We start from the raw sequence: 18,417 nt of genomic DNA, 5'->3' as shown, positions 1-18,417 counted from the left end.
TTAAAAAAGTCTCAATAACAAACTGCAGTCAATTAGAACACTTCTAAAATTAGTCAAGTTTTACCTTACTTTTAACAAATGGTCTAATTTATAGGCATTAGATTCAAACTTCAGCCCAAGTGTTCTCCTTCTGATTTCTTCACTGCCCTTGTTCAGCTTTTGCTATTGTTTATTTTGAAGTTGACCTTGGGCAAACCCCATCCCTTTTTCATAGCTTTGGTTTTCCTCTGGGATGCAGAACCAGGGGTGTGTTATCCAGCTGCCTTCTGGCAGCTGCCTTCTGCCTACAATCCACTTTGTAGGATTTGTTGTTAAGGGTTAATATCCCACTGGTCCTGAGATTAAAAGTACTAATCATTCCTAAAAGATTTTAATCATTCTTTTGTAGTATTAAATTAAAGAGTACCTTCCAGTTGTCACTAGTGAAGGAAATTCTTATCCTCATAACGCTTTTAAAAATAGAATTAAAAAACATAGAATAAAAATAGCCCAGTGGTAACCAGGTCTGGGTCAGGTCTGGTGAGGTTTCTGGGGGAACACAGTCACTGGGCTCCCTAGAGTTGCAGTTTTGCAGTACGATTTTTTAATGTGTTTTTGCCTGGGAAACATTTGTATTTTTTTGAACTAAAAATCTTATATTCCAGTGATATGAATGGGAGATAAAGCTTTGAGGACAAGTATTAATAGCTTTGCTGATTGAATCGTATTATTTACCTAAAACCTAAAACATGGAAGTCTTTATTTTTTTAATTTAATGGAAGGAAAAGACAAATGTGAGCCCCATCCTCCCCAAGCAGGACTCCCTGAGGTGACCTTTTGTGCTCATGGTAGTCTAAAATATTTTTAGTTGTATTAGCTACAAACGCTAAAAAAATATCAAGGTTTTGATCACACTGATGTATATTTTATTTATCACTGGGTGTAAAGAACCCGTTTTTGAAAATAACACATTGGCTGTATTAAACCTTCAGTGAAGACTTGTGATTAAAAGTAGTGGGGGCGTTGGCGCTTGGCTTGGCTGACTCAGTCTGTAGAGCATGCGACTCTTGATCTTGGGGTCGTGAGTTCAAGCCCCATGTTGGGTGTAGAGATCACTTAAAAATAAAATCTTGAAAAAAAGTAGGAGGAAAGCTGGAAGAAGAATGTGAGAGATTTGATGGCGGTGGTATAATAGTTTGGAAATCCCACTGTTACACGTAAGACAGACAGCACACACTTAATTTTCCTTAAAACACACAATTCTTAGTATCAGAGAAGTCAGAATAAAATCAGAGAAATGCAAGCATAAGGTAGATGAATTTTTGCTGAACTTAAAATATAGTTTTATTTCTAGGCCATACTTAGGAGAGCGGTATATTTGGGTCTCTGCTACTGAGGGCATTAAAACTGGAGAAATGGCTTCAGTGAAACTTTCACTGGCTCTCTGTTTATGACAATGTGAGTTAAGTGGAGTGAATTTGGTATTGGGCAGTAGGAATCAGAGTAAATGATTCCAGGGAACATGGCAGGTAGGTTGGCCAGAGAGTGCTCTCTGTTCCCTTGCAGTTCCTTTGCTAGTCTTGTGGATAGAAAGCAGAGGAAAGAAAGAATTAACATGGGCGTCCTTCTCAGGGTGTTTGCTGGAAAGCAGACATTCTTACCTTAGTGCACAAGTGTTTTCGAGCCGTGTGTAAAACTTTTGTGTGTGCCCGTTTGTGGAGGGAGGAGCCAAAGCTTTCATCAGGGTTTTCTACAAGACTCATGATTTGAATGGATAAGACCAAGTGCTAGAAAGTGCTGCTGAGTTTTCATTTTTCTCAGAAGAATGGTCTTTAGCAACAATTAAGTTTTCCTTTCATAAGGCTTGATAAAGTCCCTTTGTGAGTTGAAATCCATTCCCCTGGAAAGCCTCTTTAAACTTATTACTCAGAGAAGAAACCCTAAAAAAACTGGGTTTTTCTGAGTACAGTTTCTTACCTAAACGTATTTTCATTTGAGTCAGAGCGAGTACCTATTTCCTACTCTGAGTATTTGCAAGCATTTAATGGCCCATGTGTGTTGAATTCTTCTAACACAAAAGTCAGTGAGGCGTTACCATTGGTTGGCATTAAGTGTGTCTTGTAAAAGAAAGGATTCTTTAAAAAGTTTCTGTGGATTCAATGTTTTAGTAATAACAGGATTTAATAATTGTTGCTTTTAACTTTAACGAACATCAACAGCTTTCTGGGATTAAAGTATATATACAATGTGTGTGGGTGGAGGGATGGGTGGATGGATAGCTATATTTAGAACCACATAATACATTGGGTTTTTTTTTCTCCTTGTTCCCCTCCTAGGTTCCTGGGTCACCCTGCAGCAAAGATTCTCTATGCTTATAACCCTAGTAGGGATAGTGAGGTCGTGGTGAATTCAGTGTTTACAGCTGCTAGACATTTTCATGTGCCTCCTGTTCATTGCAGGGTAAGTGTTGATGTACTCTTGGAAACTATGCTGTGGCAGGCTGCCAGATTTTTTTGCTTTCTTTGGCCTGAAGTTTTTACTTTCTGCTCCCTGTCTCCCCCTTTTCTGCTACCCAAACTCTTCCCTTCTGTGTGTTTGCTTTAGCATTTATTTTTTCAGTTGTTCATAATTTTGGTGGCTCTTGGTATCTACATGGAAAAAAAACATGGAAAAAAAAGTTTAGAGTCCAAACAAAGTATAATGTTTGTGTATTTAATAGGACTTTTTCATGGTTAAAGAAATATAGTATTATGTGTCTTGAAATGACTACAAATGCTGAAGCATTTAGTAATTAATACAAGTTTTATAGTCATGGTCTCTTTGCCTGGCACACTGACTAGCATTGGACTCCTTTCTAAGTGTAGGAGTAGGGGGGAGTGAATGGCTCCTTATAAAGGTAATTCGCACCGTAACAGAGCGCTCCAGACCCTGGTCTTCTAGTAGTGTAGATTTCAGTGGTCTTTGAAGATCCCAATCATTGGTGGGTTTTATTTATTTATTTGTTTATTTAGTGTACTGATGTCTACCTGATATACTTTTTTTCTTTTAAATATAAGACCAAGGAAATGGTGTAAGAGGAAGTCCACTATTCTGTTTATGATTGCCCAGATAAATGCAGCTTCCGATTTTTATTAGGTATTGCCAGGTTTGTACATCGGTGGCTCCTTCTACTTAAGTAAGGTTAGAACTGTGTTCGATAAAGGCCGTTGAACACACATGGGTGCAGAAGAGGAGGGAAAAGGAAGGATGTGAGGGCACAGGGTTCCCAGTCCAAAGTGAAAGCACTCGGCAGCTGCCTTGCTGTAAGTCTGTGGTATGTCCTTCGATACCTTCTTAGATTGTTGGATTTTGTTCCATTTGGGGGATTCCTAAGGATTCATGATACTTCTGAATCAAGGGTACAGATATGCAGACATCTGTTAACAGAAATTGTCAAAAAGAAAGTCTCTGAAAGACATCTTTTAAAGAGGGCCATTCCCAATGGCTAATTTGGTACCTTTCTTTCAGGTAATTCCAGCAATGGGGAAAACGTCCTTCAGAATTATTTTCTTACCTACTGAAGAAGGAAGCATTGAAAGTTCTTTATTTATTAATACCTCCTCGTATGGAGTCCTTCCGTATCATGTAAGTAAGTTTTTCCCTCTTGTCCCATGATTTTGTTGTTGATTTAACAAAGGGGTTTGGATGTTTTGTAAAAGACTTTTGGAAATGTTGCCACCTGGCTTATGTTACTAGAATATAAGATCGTTAGTGATGTTAAACTCACCAGCTTTCACCCTTCTTCTGCATCCCATGCCACACACATGGGACTGTCTTCGGCTCAGAGTACAGAGCTGTAACTCTCACCATGAATCTCTGAAGGACACTGGAACAAAACACAGAAGTCTACCGTATTCTGTTTCTGTTATAAAATAGAGTGTACTTTCAGAACTCTCTGCCCTCACCTTATGAGCAGTCCAGAGGGAGGAGCTATAAAGGCAGTCTCTACTGATTTTGCCTTCGTCCCTTCTAGGCTCGGGAATATTTCTGATCAGGGGACAAGGATTGCATGTTTGGGGCCAGTTCTCAGGGAGCTTACTATTGATATCAAGGCACCAGGGATGGAGAGTGAAGAATCTTTTCGTCGTTGTTCACAAAAGTAGTTAGGAATCTTTATCTTAAGTGGTATCTGTGACTTATTTCATACGACGTAGCATCAAGCCAAGATCTGTCATTTTCATTATTATTTATTATTGGATTCCATTTAACACTTGTTTCCCTAATGGAAAAATTGTCTATATCTGAAAAGCTTTGCTACAGTGAGGAACATTGAGCTTAAATGTAGCAACTTTTGTTACTTTCTTTTGTAGACGGAGATAAATATAGTAACTGGATTAATACAGTCTTTAAATTTTATTTTTTAATGTTTATTTATTTTTGAGACAGAGCATGAACGGGGGAGGGTCAGAGAGAGAGGGAGACAAAGAATCTGAAGCAGGCCCCAGGCTCTGAGCTGTCAGCACAGAGCCTGACGCGGGGCTTGAACTCATGGACCGTGAGATCATGACCTGAGCCGAAGTTGGACACTTAACCGACTGAGCCACCCAGGTGCCCCAAGGATTAATACAGTCTTTAAGCAATTTATTTATTTATTTATTTTTGAGAGAGAGAGAGAGAGAGAGAGAGAGAGAGAGAGAGCGCGCGTACAAGCAGGGGAGGGGTGGAGAGAGGGAGACACAGAGTCTGAAGCAGGCGTCAGGCTCTGAGCTGTCAGCACAGAGCCCAATGCAGGGCTTGAACTCACGAACCGTGAGATCATGACCTGTGCTGAAGTCGGGCGCTTAACCAACTGAGCCACCTGGGTGCCCCTGGATTAATACCGTGTTAAAGGTCAAGGTGGTGAATACAGATTGCCTTTGGAAAGGTATTTTAACATTACGGCAAATATGTTTCAAAACAAATAGAGGAGTAATTAACTTCTTTTTTTTCTGAAGGTTTCTGGAATTGGCACTCGAAGAATCTCTACAGAAGGGTCTGCAAAACAGCTACCAAATGCTTATTTTCTGCTCCCACAGGTTCAGAGCATTCAGCTTTCACAAACCCAGGTAATTTTAATGGTGGATTTATTTTGAATTCTAGCAAATGCCAAACTTTGTAGTCTTCTAAAGTTATGTATCTTTCACAGCCCTTTTTATATAGAATTGCTAGAGATGTTAAACTCACCAGCTTTTAGAATTGGGATTTTACTATTTTCCACTTTTTGAAAACATCCTGATGTTGTGTCAGTGGAATCCATGTTCTTCTTTTGAAAGGCTGTATAGTCCATAGTGTTGCTTTGTCATAGTTGGCTTTATCTTGTTTTTGATCATTTGAAGTGTTTCCAGTTTTTCATTATTACTACCATTAGTCCATGTACATGTTTTATAAGTTTTTTTATTTCCTTTTTGGATTACCCGTCTCCTCAGGATATATTTTGTAAAGAGAGTGTCTGTAGTTCAAGACCATGAACCATTTTATAGAGCTTGTTAAATATTGCCGGGTTGCTTTTCAAGAAGACAGACTGCTATGGTCACTAGTAATGATATTTTTTCAGGAATGTCTTACTATCTTCCCCTCTCCCTAGTCCTAGCCTTTCTTGAGTGTGGCTCAGTGGAAAGAAATGTTTTTGATGTTTTAGAGTGTATATCCAGATGACCCTTGAGCAGTGCAGAGGCTATGAGTATCAACCCTCAATGCAGTTCAAAATCTGTGTATAACTTTTGACTCCCCAGAAACTTAACTGCTGGCAGCCTGCTGTTAACTGGAAGCCCTACAGATAACATAAATAGTTGATTAACACGTATTCTGTGTTGTATGTATTATATACTGTATTCTTACAATAAAGTAAGCTAGGAAAAATGTTACTAAGAAAATCATAAGGAAGAGAAATACATTTACAGTACCGTTCTCTATTTATTGAAGAAATTTGCATATCAGTGGACCTGCACAGTTCAACCCATGGTATTCAAGGGTCAGCGGTAATGATACCTTAATGTTGTTTTAATATGCATTTCATTTATAGTGTATAAGTTTGACCACTTTTCCCCTTTGACTTATTTCCTTGTAACTATGGCTAACTTTTGAAATTGAGAAAATTCCTTTTTTTTATATATATGTTTGTTTTTTTGAGAGAGAGAGAGAGAGAGAGAGAGAGAGAGAGAGAGAGAGACAGAGCATGAGCAGGGGAAGGGCAGAGAGAGAGGGAGACACAGAATCCGAAGTCGGCTCTAGGCTCTGAGCTGTCAGCACAGAGCCCAACCTGGGGCTCAAACTCATGAACCATGAGATAGTGACCTGAGCCGAAGTCAGACGCTTAACCCACTGAGCCACCCAGGCGCTCCAAGAAAAGTCTTGAACCAGTGTATCACCTTACTGACCCTTTCTTTCTGATTAGTGAATAAAGAATATTGCTTAGAACTTTGTGTCAGTCCCAGTAGTGCCTGGGGCTTTCCTTCATTCAGTAGTCTTCCTCTGCTGTGGGCAGGCACTGGTTTAGTATTTCCATCTTCCTGGAGCTTACATTCCAGTGGGAAGACAAATAAAACTAATTTACCTGTAATGTAATGTCTGGGAGATTTGTCATCACTTAGATAATTCTTGGGAATTTTTGGTACTATTTTTACTTTGATAAAACTGAATAGCCTTTCCTCCCAGGATTTTAAGGAAGATATCTTTTAAATTTTTTTTTTCAACGTTTATTTATTTTTGGGACAGAGAGAGACAGAGCATGAATGGGAGAGGGGCAGAGAGAGAGGGAGACACACACAGAATCGGAAACAGGCTCCAGGCTCTGAGCCATCAGCCCAGAGCCTGACGCGGGGCTCGAACTCACGGACCGCGAGATCGTGACCTGGCTGAAGTCGGACGCTTAACCGACTGCGCCACCCAGGCGCCCCAAGGAAGATATCTTTTAGTTTGTACATTTGGATTTGGTTTAAATCCTAAGACCAATGGGGATGTATTGAACTTTTTTTTTTAAGTTTATTTCTTTTCAGAGAGAGAGAGCAAACAGGGGAAGGCAGAGAGAAAGAGAGAGAGAGAGAATATCTCAAGCAGGCAGTGCAGAGCCCGATGTGGGGCTTGAACTCTTGCATGGTGAGATCATGACCTGAGCCGAAAATGAGTCTGACTGTAACCAACTGAGCCACTCAAGTGCCCTTGTATTGAACAGTTTCTAGCATAAAAATGATCTGAACTGACTTGCATTTTTGTAAGGGGTTGAAAGGGCTAGGGTAAGTGTAACTTGCATATGCTGATAGCATGGGTTTTTCCTGCTGAACGTATTTAGCCTTATCTCAGGGCCGTCCTTCAGCAAAGGGGGTGGCTGAGAATGGCCAGGTTTCTCTGGTTACTGAGACTGGAAGCTTTGAATGCCAGATGCTGTATTAGTGGTGATAAAAGTATTGAAACAGAGACAGGTGTTCACATATCTTAGTAGGGGTTAATTTAAGGATACAGAGAATTAAGGGAAAGAGGCAATGACCATGCAGGCCTCTCTACGAGGCCTGTGAGAGACCTTGCTATGAGGGGAGCTTGCACGTTATATGCATTGTACCTGGCGGATCTTATCTGCTGACCGTGATGCCTGCTGCCTGTTTTCCTGCATCCAGGCTGTCATCATCTCTTTCCCAGTCTACTCCAGTGGCCCCTTAACGGATCTGCCAGCATCTAGTCTGGCCCTTTCAAAAGTCTCTTTTCCTAAAATGCAAGTTGGACCACACTAGTCATCTGCTTAACACCTTTCAGTGTATTCCTGCAGGTCTCAGGATTTAAACCAGGTTCTTAGTGTGGCTCTAAGGCCTTGCATGGTCTGGCTGCTGTTTCTCTACCGTCATGTGGTCTTCCTCTGCTTGCTTCCTCTGCTTGCTCACCCATGCCGTTTTCACTCCTCCACACGTCCTTTGTGCCTGCGGTTTCCTCAGATTCCCCCGCCCCAACTGTCCTCTGGAGTAGCCCTGATTTCATCCTTTCTGTTTCAGCTCAAGCTCCACTTCTTCAGAGAGTCTTGCCATCTCTCCCCATCCTACTTCAGGTCCCTGGATGGACTGTCGTACAACTGTGTTCTTCCCACTTAGAACGCTTATCCCCATTACTCAGCCACCCTTTCCTTCCCTCCGTGAAATTGCAGCCCCGTGGAAGCAGAGACTGTCTGCTGTTGCTCTCCACAGGGTCCCCTACACCTAGCCCAGGGCCTCCGGCAGAGGCGCTCAGTGAACACTGGTCAGATGAAGTTCCGGCTGGAGGGACGTCTGTAGCTCTCCCCATGGGAGCAGTTTCAGGGGTTCTTTGTTCTGTTGTTTTTTTTTTTTTTTTTTTTTTGCATTTTAATTTATTTTTTAACAGCTTTATTGAGCTATAACTCACATACCACAGACTTGATCCATTCGGCAGTTTTTAGTATATTCAAGAATTGTGCAGCCACCCCCGTAGTCTAATTTTAGAACATTTCCACGGCCGCAGTTCCTGGCAACCACCCCTAAGTTTTCTGTCTCTATAGATTTGTCTCTTCTGGATGTTTCATATAAATGAAATGTGTGATCTTTCATGATTGGCTTCTTTCACTTAATGTTTTTAAGCTTCATTCATGTCATAGCGCATATCAGTCTTTTATTCTTTTTTATTACCCTATACTAGTGAACCATTGTATGGACATACCATACTTTGTTTCATCATTTACCAATTGGCAGGAATTTGATTTGTTTCCACTTTTTGGCTATTATCAAAACTGTTGCAGTGAACATTTTTGTACAAGTTCATGTGGACATATGTTTACTGTTCTCTTGGGTGTGTACATAGGAGTGGACTTTTGTGGTCATATGGTAATTATGTGTTTAACATTTTGAGTAACTGTCAAAAAGTGGTTGTATCATTTTACAGTCTCACCAGCAATATATGAGGATTCCAGTTTTTCTACAGCTTTACCAAAACTTATTTTATGTTTTTTGCTTTTTAAGAGCATCCTAGTGGATGCGAAGTGATAGCTTAGGTGTTTGGTTTGCATTTTCCTGATGACTAATGATGTTGAGCATCTTTTCAATGTGCTTATTGGTCACTTGTATATCTTTTTTGGAGAGATGTCTATTCAAGTCTTTTGCCCACCTTAAAATTGGATTTTGTTTTGTCCTTGTTGAGATGTAAATGTTCTTTATATATTCTGATACTAGGCCTTTATCAAGTACATGATTTGCAAATACTTCTCTCATTCTGTGTTGGTTTTTTCATTTTCTTGATGGTGTTGTTTAAAGTACAAAAGTGTTCGGTTTTGATGAACTTCAGTTTTGCCTGTTTTTTCCTTTGTCACTTATGCTTTCAGTGTCCTATCTGAAAAGTCCACAGTTACCAAGATTTACCTCTTTGTTTTCTTCAAAGAGTTTTATAGTTATCTCTTACATTTAGGTCTATGATGCATTTTGACATTTTAGTGTATAGTGTGAGCTGGGGATCCTAATTCATTCTTCTGTGTGTGGGTATCTAGTAGTCCCATTTTTAAAAGATGTTCATTTAGTTATTTTGAGAGAGAGAGAAAGCAGGGAGGGGCAGAGAGAGAGGGAGAGAGAATCCCACGCAGGCTTTGCACTGTCAGCACAGAGCCCAGTGCGGAGCTCGAACTCCCAAACCACGAGATCATGACCTGAGCCAAAACTGAGAGTCAGATACTTAACCAACTGAACCACCCAGGCGCCCCTGACTATAATATTTTTGCATTTAAACTTCATACATATATGTGTTTGTGTTGTGTTTAAGTGGCCATAATTGCCAGCTATGCTTTCTCAGAAAGAAATGTCTTCAGTTTGCTCTTCTGTTTTTCCTTCTTTCTGTTTTTCGGTCAAGAACCCATCATCTGAGGTGAGTGTTGAGTTCAGCTTCCCTCAAAACGGGATAGAGGGTTTGGGAGGTACTCTGGTTCAGTTGGGAGCTGGAAGGTGGGTCTGCTAGAACGCTAGAGAGTGAGAAGGTTTGGGCAGAAATTAAGATATTGTCAGCTTTGCTTTCACTTGCTTCCTTAGCTCCATCTCATGGGATAAACGAGGGTGCCAATAATCATTGTTATGTTATCTCATTTTTTTTGCACTTTGGGCTCATTTTGGTCCGTTTTATTTGTGTCTTTACCCATTGGTATCTGACTTTTGCGTTTTTCCTGCTCAGTTGAATCGGATTGAATGGCTCCCTTTCTTCTGCTGGAAACAAGAGTGTGTGTGTGATTTCTTTTCTATCTAGATTTTTGGTGATGTGTTGTAACAGCCACTAGGTTCAGTGGGGAGGAGGGTATACCTTTCGCCTCTCTGCTGCCCATGTGTGTCTGCTTTTTTCTTTTTCAACCTTTTCATCTGGCCCTTCTTTTTCATTTGTTTGGCCCTTTATGAAGCGAGGGCTCCTAGCAGTGGGTCACTGTTGCAGTGGGTCTGAGTAAAAGTCTGAGGTTCCTCTGCTTTTGTTGCAGTCTTGTCATTATTTGACCCCCGGGTTATTGTCCCAGTCATTCTCTGCTCCATGTGTCACACTGCTGCTCTCATGTCCTCCCAGACAAAGCTGTTCAGTGCTTCCCTGGTCTCTGTACTAGCTGGGCCCCTGTTGGTTTCAGCATAAAGCCCGAGCCCCGGAGCTTGGCATATGAGGCCCTCGACACCTGCTCCAGCCTCCTGTCCAGCCTCAGACGTCCTGCCCTTCTCTTCTCCACTCTGGCCTCCAAAACTGCTCGCTGTTGAAACGGGCCATCCCTTTTTACATACTGCCTTTCCTTCATAGGCTTTCACCCCCTTCTAACCCTCATTGTCCTTCTCGCTCCCTCCTCTGAGACCTGGTTCAGGTATCAGCTCCTCCGCAGCCTCCCCTGGGCCCTGGGCAAGTCTGTGTTCCAGTCCCCCTGGCATGTGGTTCAGACCCCTGCTTGAACGTTTGGTGTCATCCTGTGTCGTCCTCCATGAGGCTCTCTTCCATGGGCCTGTTTCTTTTTCATTTTTATAATCTCAACATCAGCTTAGTGTTTAGTACATTGAGGCCCCCACAGTTTTTAATAAATAGGTGAGTCAGTGGGCATCTGAGTCGAGATCCCCACATAGCGTATCTACCTGTCGTAACATGGAAGATTTGCATAACTTCCCCTTTTCACCACATCAGCCACTTTGACCTTCACCAGATTTACTACTAGGGCAGGTGGTAATATCCTTATTTTAGAAACTGTAGGATGGACGTAGAGTTTAAGTTACCTGGTGGAGGCCGAGAGCTGAGCTGGGATGGGCAGTGCCAGCGCGCTCTGCCGAGGGATTTGCGCCACGTATAGTTCAGTGTCGCGATGACTTCCACATCTGTAGACTTAGTAACTCATGTTCCATGAGAGATAAATGGCAAATAAGATGTGGGGTTTGGCTACATGTTTATAATGGCAGAAGAACAATGGAGACCGCTTAAAGGCTCGACAGTAGAAAGAGGATTTGATGAATGTGATTATATCAACATGTAGACTGTTAAGTAGTTCTTCCAAGTTATAATTCTGATGCTTTGTCTGACAAGGGAATAGTAGAATATAAGCTAGGTTATAGTTGGTGAATGTAACTATAAAATACATGGTGGGATAGAATACATAAATACAGTTGTGCTAGGCTTATGAAAAAGTGAGAGTTTTTATCTTTTATGTTTTTTTACAGTGCTATTTTGGTTCCAGACTGTTGAGATTTGAGGAGTGTTTCAGCGGTTTATTTGGGCAAAACAATGTTAGAAATTGGCATCATCTCAGGATCTGGCATAGAGGCTCACTATCACGATAGGCTCGTCTCAGAGATTTACAGGAACTTAGTTATTGGTATTAGAATCATTATAAAATAATGTCTATTGTTAAAAATAAAATGATAAGGCAGTGTGGGAAACCCAGATAAGTTTTGAAGTTAGAGGAAAACACATGACACACAGTCCCACCAAATAAAAGTGTGTGTGTCCTAACATGATACCATATTATCACATTATCTAAAAGTGAGATTGTGATTATACAGAAATTATTATGTAATCAGAACATAACATGGGAAACCAGAGAAGCGAAAAATTAGAAATAAGCCCCAAGACTACAGTCACACTCGGCAAAGGTAACTAGGATTAATATTTTGTCATATCCTAGTGGGCACCTGGGTGGCTCAGTTGGTTCAGTGTCCAGCTTTGGCTCAGGTCATGATCTCGACCCCCACCTTGGGCTTCGTGCTGACAGCTCCCTCCCTCCCCTGCTCACACTCTGTGTATCTTTCTGTCTCAAAAATAAAAACAAACAAAAACATTAAAAAATGTTTTGTCATTTCCTTTCAGTGTATTTCCTGAGTGTGCATGTATACAATGAAGGGTTCCCCTTCCCATCACAGCATAATGTTGCTGGATTGAGTAAAGGAGAGATTATTTCTGGGTGTGCTGCGTGATACCTAATGCATTTCAGACCAGGAGTTCCTAACCTTTTGAGACTGGCACAGCCTTCGCTTTTGGAGTGGTGACATCAGGCCCCTGTGCCTGCCTGCCCGCCCGGGACAGGTGTCAGGCAAGGGCTGTGGCCCCAGGTCTGTGTGGAGCCTGGTTCCTGCCAGCCTGGGAGAAGGTGCCCTAAGTTGTTTTCCTGCTTCTTTCTTGGCTGCTGAGGTGCTGATCCCTGTCAATTAAGTGTGGCAATCTGGAAGGGAAGCTGTAAAATCAGTATAGGGAGAGGACCAAGGAAAGTTTTTGCAACCACAGTTTGACAGAAAAGAAGGGGGCACATTTCTCACTAACAAATAAGGTACGAGAGTCTCGCCTAGGATTTGGAGATGGAAAACAGAGAATAGGGAAAGGTTCTTTAACCTCTGAAGCTGTCCTATTTTCTTGATGGACTTCCATCATTAGTTAAATGAAAGAAAGAGATTTTCTGAGTGTGACAGCTGAGAATTCCTACAGATCCGTGTGACATCAACAATATATTTAATACCATTTCTTTGCCTGATAAAAGTTTGATTTTTTTTTTTTTTTTACATAAAAATGATAGACTGTCAGACTCTGGAAAGCTATTACTATATGTTAGGTAAATATGTGCCATTACTTAATTTTCCTCTACCTACCTACCTCCGAATGTGGCTTTTAAAAGCAAGGAAATTGCTAAAGTTTGTACATTTTTCTCTTTTTCATCTCATTCCAATGAGAATGATTCAAGGGGATGGGAACTTGGGAAGCCGAGACCGGAGGGGTTGGGGGTGGGAGCTGGTGAGTGGAAGGAAGGGAGGAAGCATGGGAAAGTCTAGAGAGAAGAATACCTACGTGTGTGGGGGGGCGGGTGTTTCTCTTCTGTGTCCTGCAGGGCAGGCAGTCCCCTTCCGTCTGTCTTCCCCCGTTGCTTCCTTAAAATCTCTACTGTCTTAGCAGGAGAGAACAGTGTTCTTGATCAGTTTCCTGGTCCCTCCTTTAACTCAGTTATTATTACCTTGTGTCTTTTCTGCCTTCCAGGAGAATTGGCTAGCTCTTTACTGAAAATGAGAGATCCCTAGCATCGCAAACACAGTATTTAGAAGCTTTTGTTTTTATGCATTTCCTTTGCTAATATTATAAGCTCCTTAAGTGCAGGAATCCTGTCTTAGCCAACATTTGTTTTCTTACCACCTGGCAGTCTGGCCACATAACGTACAGTGAATAAATGTTTGATACTTGAATAAATGATCTTAAAAAGAAACTATAACCTCAGTTATTTAAGAAGTTGTAAGATATGAATCTTTTTTTACTTCTTTCAGACTTTCATTATACTCTGTTCTAGAAACTTTTGTTGGGGTATATGAAGATGCCCAATAAATAACATATGGTTCTGAACTAATGTATGTATAAGAATCAGGAGTTAGGGAACCAAAATGCCACCTTCATATTGCTGATGAGCCACATTCTCATGTATCAGCTGAGGTCAGAGAGCCAGTTACTAATTCCCTGTCCCCTCGAGTAGATTGTGGAGCCGCCCATCAGAAGGGGAGTTTGAGTCTGAAGGACAGACACCCTTCTCCAGAGTAGAGAGAAAGAGCCCCTATCTTTCTCCTCACTGTCTACAGCACAGCATCATGGTCTGTGGCCCACTGACAAGCAACCCTCCCCTACCTATAAGGGGAGAGGAAGACTTGGGGCCAAAGGACAAGTGAAGTTAGGAAAAGAGAATCCTTTCCTTGTAACATTCCTCAGTTTTTTATACCCTTGACTCATTGGGCTTGCCTTTTATTAAGCCTGAGTCCCCCCTTCCCCTGACAAGGAGATCAGCAGGCTTCTGGCAACTGTGTTCCCACTTTCCTTAGCCTGTTCCTCCTCCCACTGGACCCAAACCCCCATTTCTTTGATTATCCTCAGCCTGTTGGGGAGCATTGTTGAGTTTGCCCCTAGAAAGCTCTGAGACAGATTAGAATAATTCATTAATAATCTTTTCCAAAGCCATACTAGAGTCAAGGTTGAGAGTTCATGTCCCCATCTGTTTCCCATTCCAAATTCTTTTCAAGTATGATATCCAATACAGCTTATCAGAGCTTTTGCAGTGGGCTCAAATAACAGAGTAAAGCTACTCCAATAAAAAAAAAAATACCAGTCATAAAGGATGCCCCATCATAGAGATGCATGGTAGAGTGAATAAGAAAGTGAATTCTGACCACCTGGGTAAAAATCTTGGTCATGTCTGAGTGACCTTGGTCAAATTACCTAACCTCTTTGTGTCTCAGTTTATCTATAAGATAAATAATAATAGCACTACTTCATAGGATGGCTGTAGCTATTGACTAAATTCATGCATATAAAGTGCTTAGAATTGGTACCTGGCACCTAACTAAAATGTATTCACCAATTAACTGTAAAAATAAAGTTTTGAATATAAACCCTCTCCTATTGTGAAACTCTTGGAAATTTTTTAAATTCAGAAATCCAGTCCTCTGGCAAGACGTGAAAGTTCAAGGCTATAGTCCCATATCAAATTATCTTGGCTTGTGAGTTAACATTAAAAGAATTTGAAGCCCTCCCCAATTTCTTACTCATTTGGTCTTCGCCAGAGAGGTTGTCCATGCCTGTGTGCAGCTGGGGCTCACTCTCGCTAGGATGTGTGCGGCTTCCCTGGAGTTTCACAAGTTACATTAATTTAATATTAAGTCTCTCGGGGCGCCTGACTGGCTCAGTCCATAGTGCATGTGACTCTTGATTTTGGGGTTGTGAGTTCGAGCCCTACATTAGGTGTAGGGATTACTTAAAGATAAAAAATATCTTTAGAAATAATATCGAGTCTCTCTTGAGCCTTGCTTGAGTCTAGAATCTTAAGACACGCAGGAATATCAGATTATCAACCATACATCCACTGGGTTTGGAAAACGTGCCTCGCATCCCAGCCCTCAAGGGACTGATTCTAAGCAGAATTGTTCCCAGTACTTCATTTTTGCCGAAAGGAGGGATGGATGATGGAGAGCATCACCTTGGTTTTGGCTTTAGTTTATGCCAGTTGTTTTGATTCTCAGACCTTGCATTTAAACTCCGTGGGGAGAGATTGCTTGTCAGGAGGCTAAGGCGGCAGCCTGTGGATTCCTCTCTCAGGAAGTTGCCCCTGAGGCGCTCTGGTCTCCCCTCAGAGTTGGGACTTGGCACTGGTCGCAGCCAGTCACAGGTGTGTCTTTGTTCTTTCTGCGGGAAGCCCTTGTTTCTGGCACTCCTGTGCTGACTGGCATGGACACCCTATTGAGGGATGGAGTGTCCACGGTGCCCGGGCAGGGGCATTGAGATCTGTGTACACAGTTGTTTCCATTGCCTCTTACTGTGGATTCACTGAGGCTTCTGGGACCTACTTCTTCGAGAAGGCTTTCCCTTTTAGCCCCACCTACATCAAGTGGGGCATTGTTTTCAGGTTCTTGGAGGGGAGCTGCTGTTGACATTTGGGAAGCTCGGGGCCTAGTGGGGACAGCATGTTGGCCGGGAGCCGCTCACCATGGCCTCCAGGTTGTGAGTGTGCCCCTTCTTTCTCTGCACTTGTGGGCTCTGCCTCCAGGATATGCTTTTCCTGTCCCCTCTTGCTCTCAGGAAGGCTCAGTTGAGTTTCTCGCCATTTAACCAGCTTCTTTTCTTGCTCTCTTTCTTTCTCTAACACCTGCAAAGTTGCTACTGTTTTCAGGAATTGGTTCGTTCCTTTTCCTTTTTCTTTCACTTTTTGATCTAGATTGTTTTTTTTCTTTAGATGTTTCCCTAGATATTTTCTTGTGAGTTCTCCTAAAGGAAAGAGATAAAATCAGTAAGTTCTGAGTCTGCTGAAAGCATCTGTTGTTCAAACACAACTTCTCTTCCCTGCATTGGATGGTCTTCCATAGGAGATGCTCACCTATCAGACCAACATCTAAATCAGGCCTGGGGTCAGTCTGTCTTGATAGTCTGGCCTGGTTCCTGTTTAATGAGTTTCCTCTTTTTGCTGTGCCTTTAGATTGAGTCCTACTTCCATGAACTTCTCAAAATGCTCCCCCAGGGTATGGGCAGTAACTGTCTCCACCTAATATGCTCTGGGCATTTTTCTCTGATATTCCTGCTTGCCCCCAGTGCCCCCCCCCCTCCCCCGAACCTGTCCAGGACTGTGTAACCCTGGGTATAGCTATTTCAGTCCTCAGTTGCTCTTACTATGGATTCTGATCCTGGCTTTAGAAGTGCATTTCTCCATACCTCCTATAACCAAATCCTGATTCCTTTGTGGGGAACAATTCTAGTCTGCTAACATCTTGCTTTTATTCTTTCATTATATATATTTTTAAGCTCCAATAAGCACAAAGATCTATCTCCCTTATTTCAGTTACATACCAGGCTGTCTCCATCTCTCTGTATGTCTCTTGGGCTGTACCCAAGAGAAGGCTGTACCTTCTCGTTTCTCATTCACGTTCTCTCTGGTTGTTCCCTAAGAGGTTAGTCTTCCTTTTAAGGGGAGCCCTCTCTTCCTCTTGCTTCATTAATCTGCCTTTTCTGTTTTATTTTTTGTTCATCTTGCTCTGATGGGAAGACTAAACCATGTTTCCCTAACCTTCTAGCACCTCTTTGATTTCCAGAGTGAACCGGATTGTTCCAAGGACGGACCTTAGTGGTTGCCTTCTTTGTGCATGCAATAATTCTGTCAAATTGCTTCTCTGACTCAACCCAAGATAAGAACATAGCTCCTTAATGAGAATACCCTTGTTGCTTCTTCTTCTTCTTCTTTTTTTAAAGTTTATTTTTGAGAGAGAGAGAGAATGCCGGAGAGGGGCACAGAGAGGGGGAGACAGGGATTCCCAAGCAGGCTCCGCACTGTCAGTGCACAGCCTGGTGCAGGGCTCGAACCCAGGAACCAGGAGATCATGACCTGAGCTAAAACCAAGAGTCAGACCCTTAACCAACTGAGCACCCAGGCACCCCACCTTGTTGCTTCTTTATTTATAAAATCTGCCACCCATCTGTATATCTGTCATTTTGGATCTTGAAAATCTAAAACAGCAGTTAGCGTTTAAATGATTAATAAATCTAGAGCCAGTGAGTTGGGGAGGAACTTTTGAGTCTGTGGACCAGCCCACATGAATTTAAACTAGACTTTTCATAGTTCCAACTCATAGCCATGAAGATAATACATAAAAAGGAACAGAATTCCAAACAACCCGTCTGTACTGCCTGCCTGGAGTTGGACCCAACAGTTTCTTCAAGATCTGGTTATAAAAGCAGATGGTGTTCTAGAAGCTCTATTTTGAGGAGAGAGAGCCCTGACTGGGACATCTTTTCCTTTTCCTTTTTCCTTCTCCCTTCTCTTTCCCTTCCCTTTCCTAGTGGTAAAGTGTGCACACCATAAGATACCATTTTAATTGTACAATTGACTGGTGTTCAGTAAATTCACGTTTTTGTGCAGCCATTACCACCATCCATGTCCAGAGTGTTTTCATCTTTCAAACTGAAACTCTTACTCACAGTACATAGTAACTCTCCTGTTAACCTCTCCTCTCAGCCCCTGATTACCATTATTATTTCTGCTTCTGTTCTAGGCTCCTTCATGTAAGTGGAATCACAGAATATTTGCCTTTTAGTGTCTGGCTTATTTCACTTTGTTATCACATTTTCAGGGTTCATCCATATTGTCATATGTGTGTCAGAATTTCCTTCCCTTTTAAGACTGAACAGCATTCCATTGCATGGCTGTACCATGTTTTATTTATTCATTCATCCATCGATGGATTTTGGGTTGCTTCCACTTTTGACTACTGTATATAATACTGCTATGAATTTGGGTGTACAGATACCTGTTTGAATCCCTCCTATCACTTTTGGGGATGTACCTAGAAGTAGAATTGGTGGATCGTAGTGTAAGTACGTGTTCAATTTTTTGAGGAACGTCCATACTATTTTCCACTGCAGCACCCTTTCTTTTAGAGCCTTGGCTAATCTTTGCCATGGCTATGACTATTTAAGTAAAAACTGTGCCCA

At 41.8% G+C, this 18,417-nt stretch overlaps 1 protein-coding gene across 4 annotated transcripts in view; it reads left to right on the top strand.

Moving 5' to 3' along the window:
• TMEM131L (transmembrane 131 like) overlaps positions 1-18,417 on the top strand; it is a 171,047-nt gene that overhangs the window by 82,672 nt on the left and 69,958 nt on the right. For all 4 annotated transcript variants that reach the window (XM_045055764.1, XM_023252754.2, XM_045055763.1 and 1 more), the window contains exons 5-7: positions 2,316-2,439; positions 3,487-3,603; positions 4,953-5,063. In XM_045055764.1, the coding sequence (XP_044911699.1) occupies positions 2,316-2,439; positions 3,487-3,603; positions 4,953-5,063 (352 nt within the window). The remainder of the gene's footprint in view (positions 1-2,315; positions 2,440-3,486; positions 3,604-4,952; positions 5,064-18,417) is intronic.

Source organism: Felis catus, chromosome B1 (genome assembly GCF_018350175.1).
Source record: "Felis catus isolate Fca126 chromosome B1, F.catus_Fca126_mat1.0, whole genome shotgun sequence".
In the NCBI taxonomy this organism is placed as follows: domain Eukaryota; kingdom Metazoa; phylum Chordata; class Mammalia; order Carnivora; family Felidae; genus Felis; species Felis catus.
Note: the sequence above shows the minus strand (reverse complement) of the source record. Positions and strands in the feature narration are given on the sequence as shown.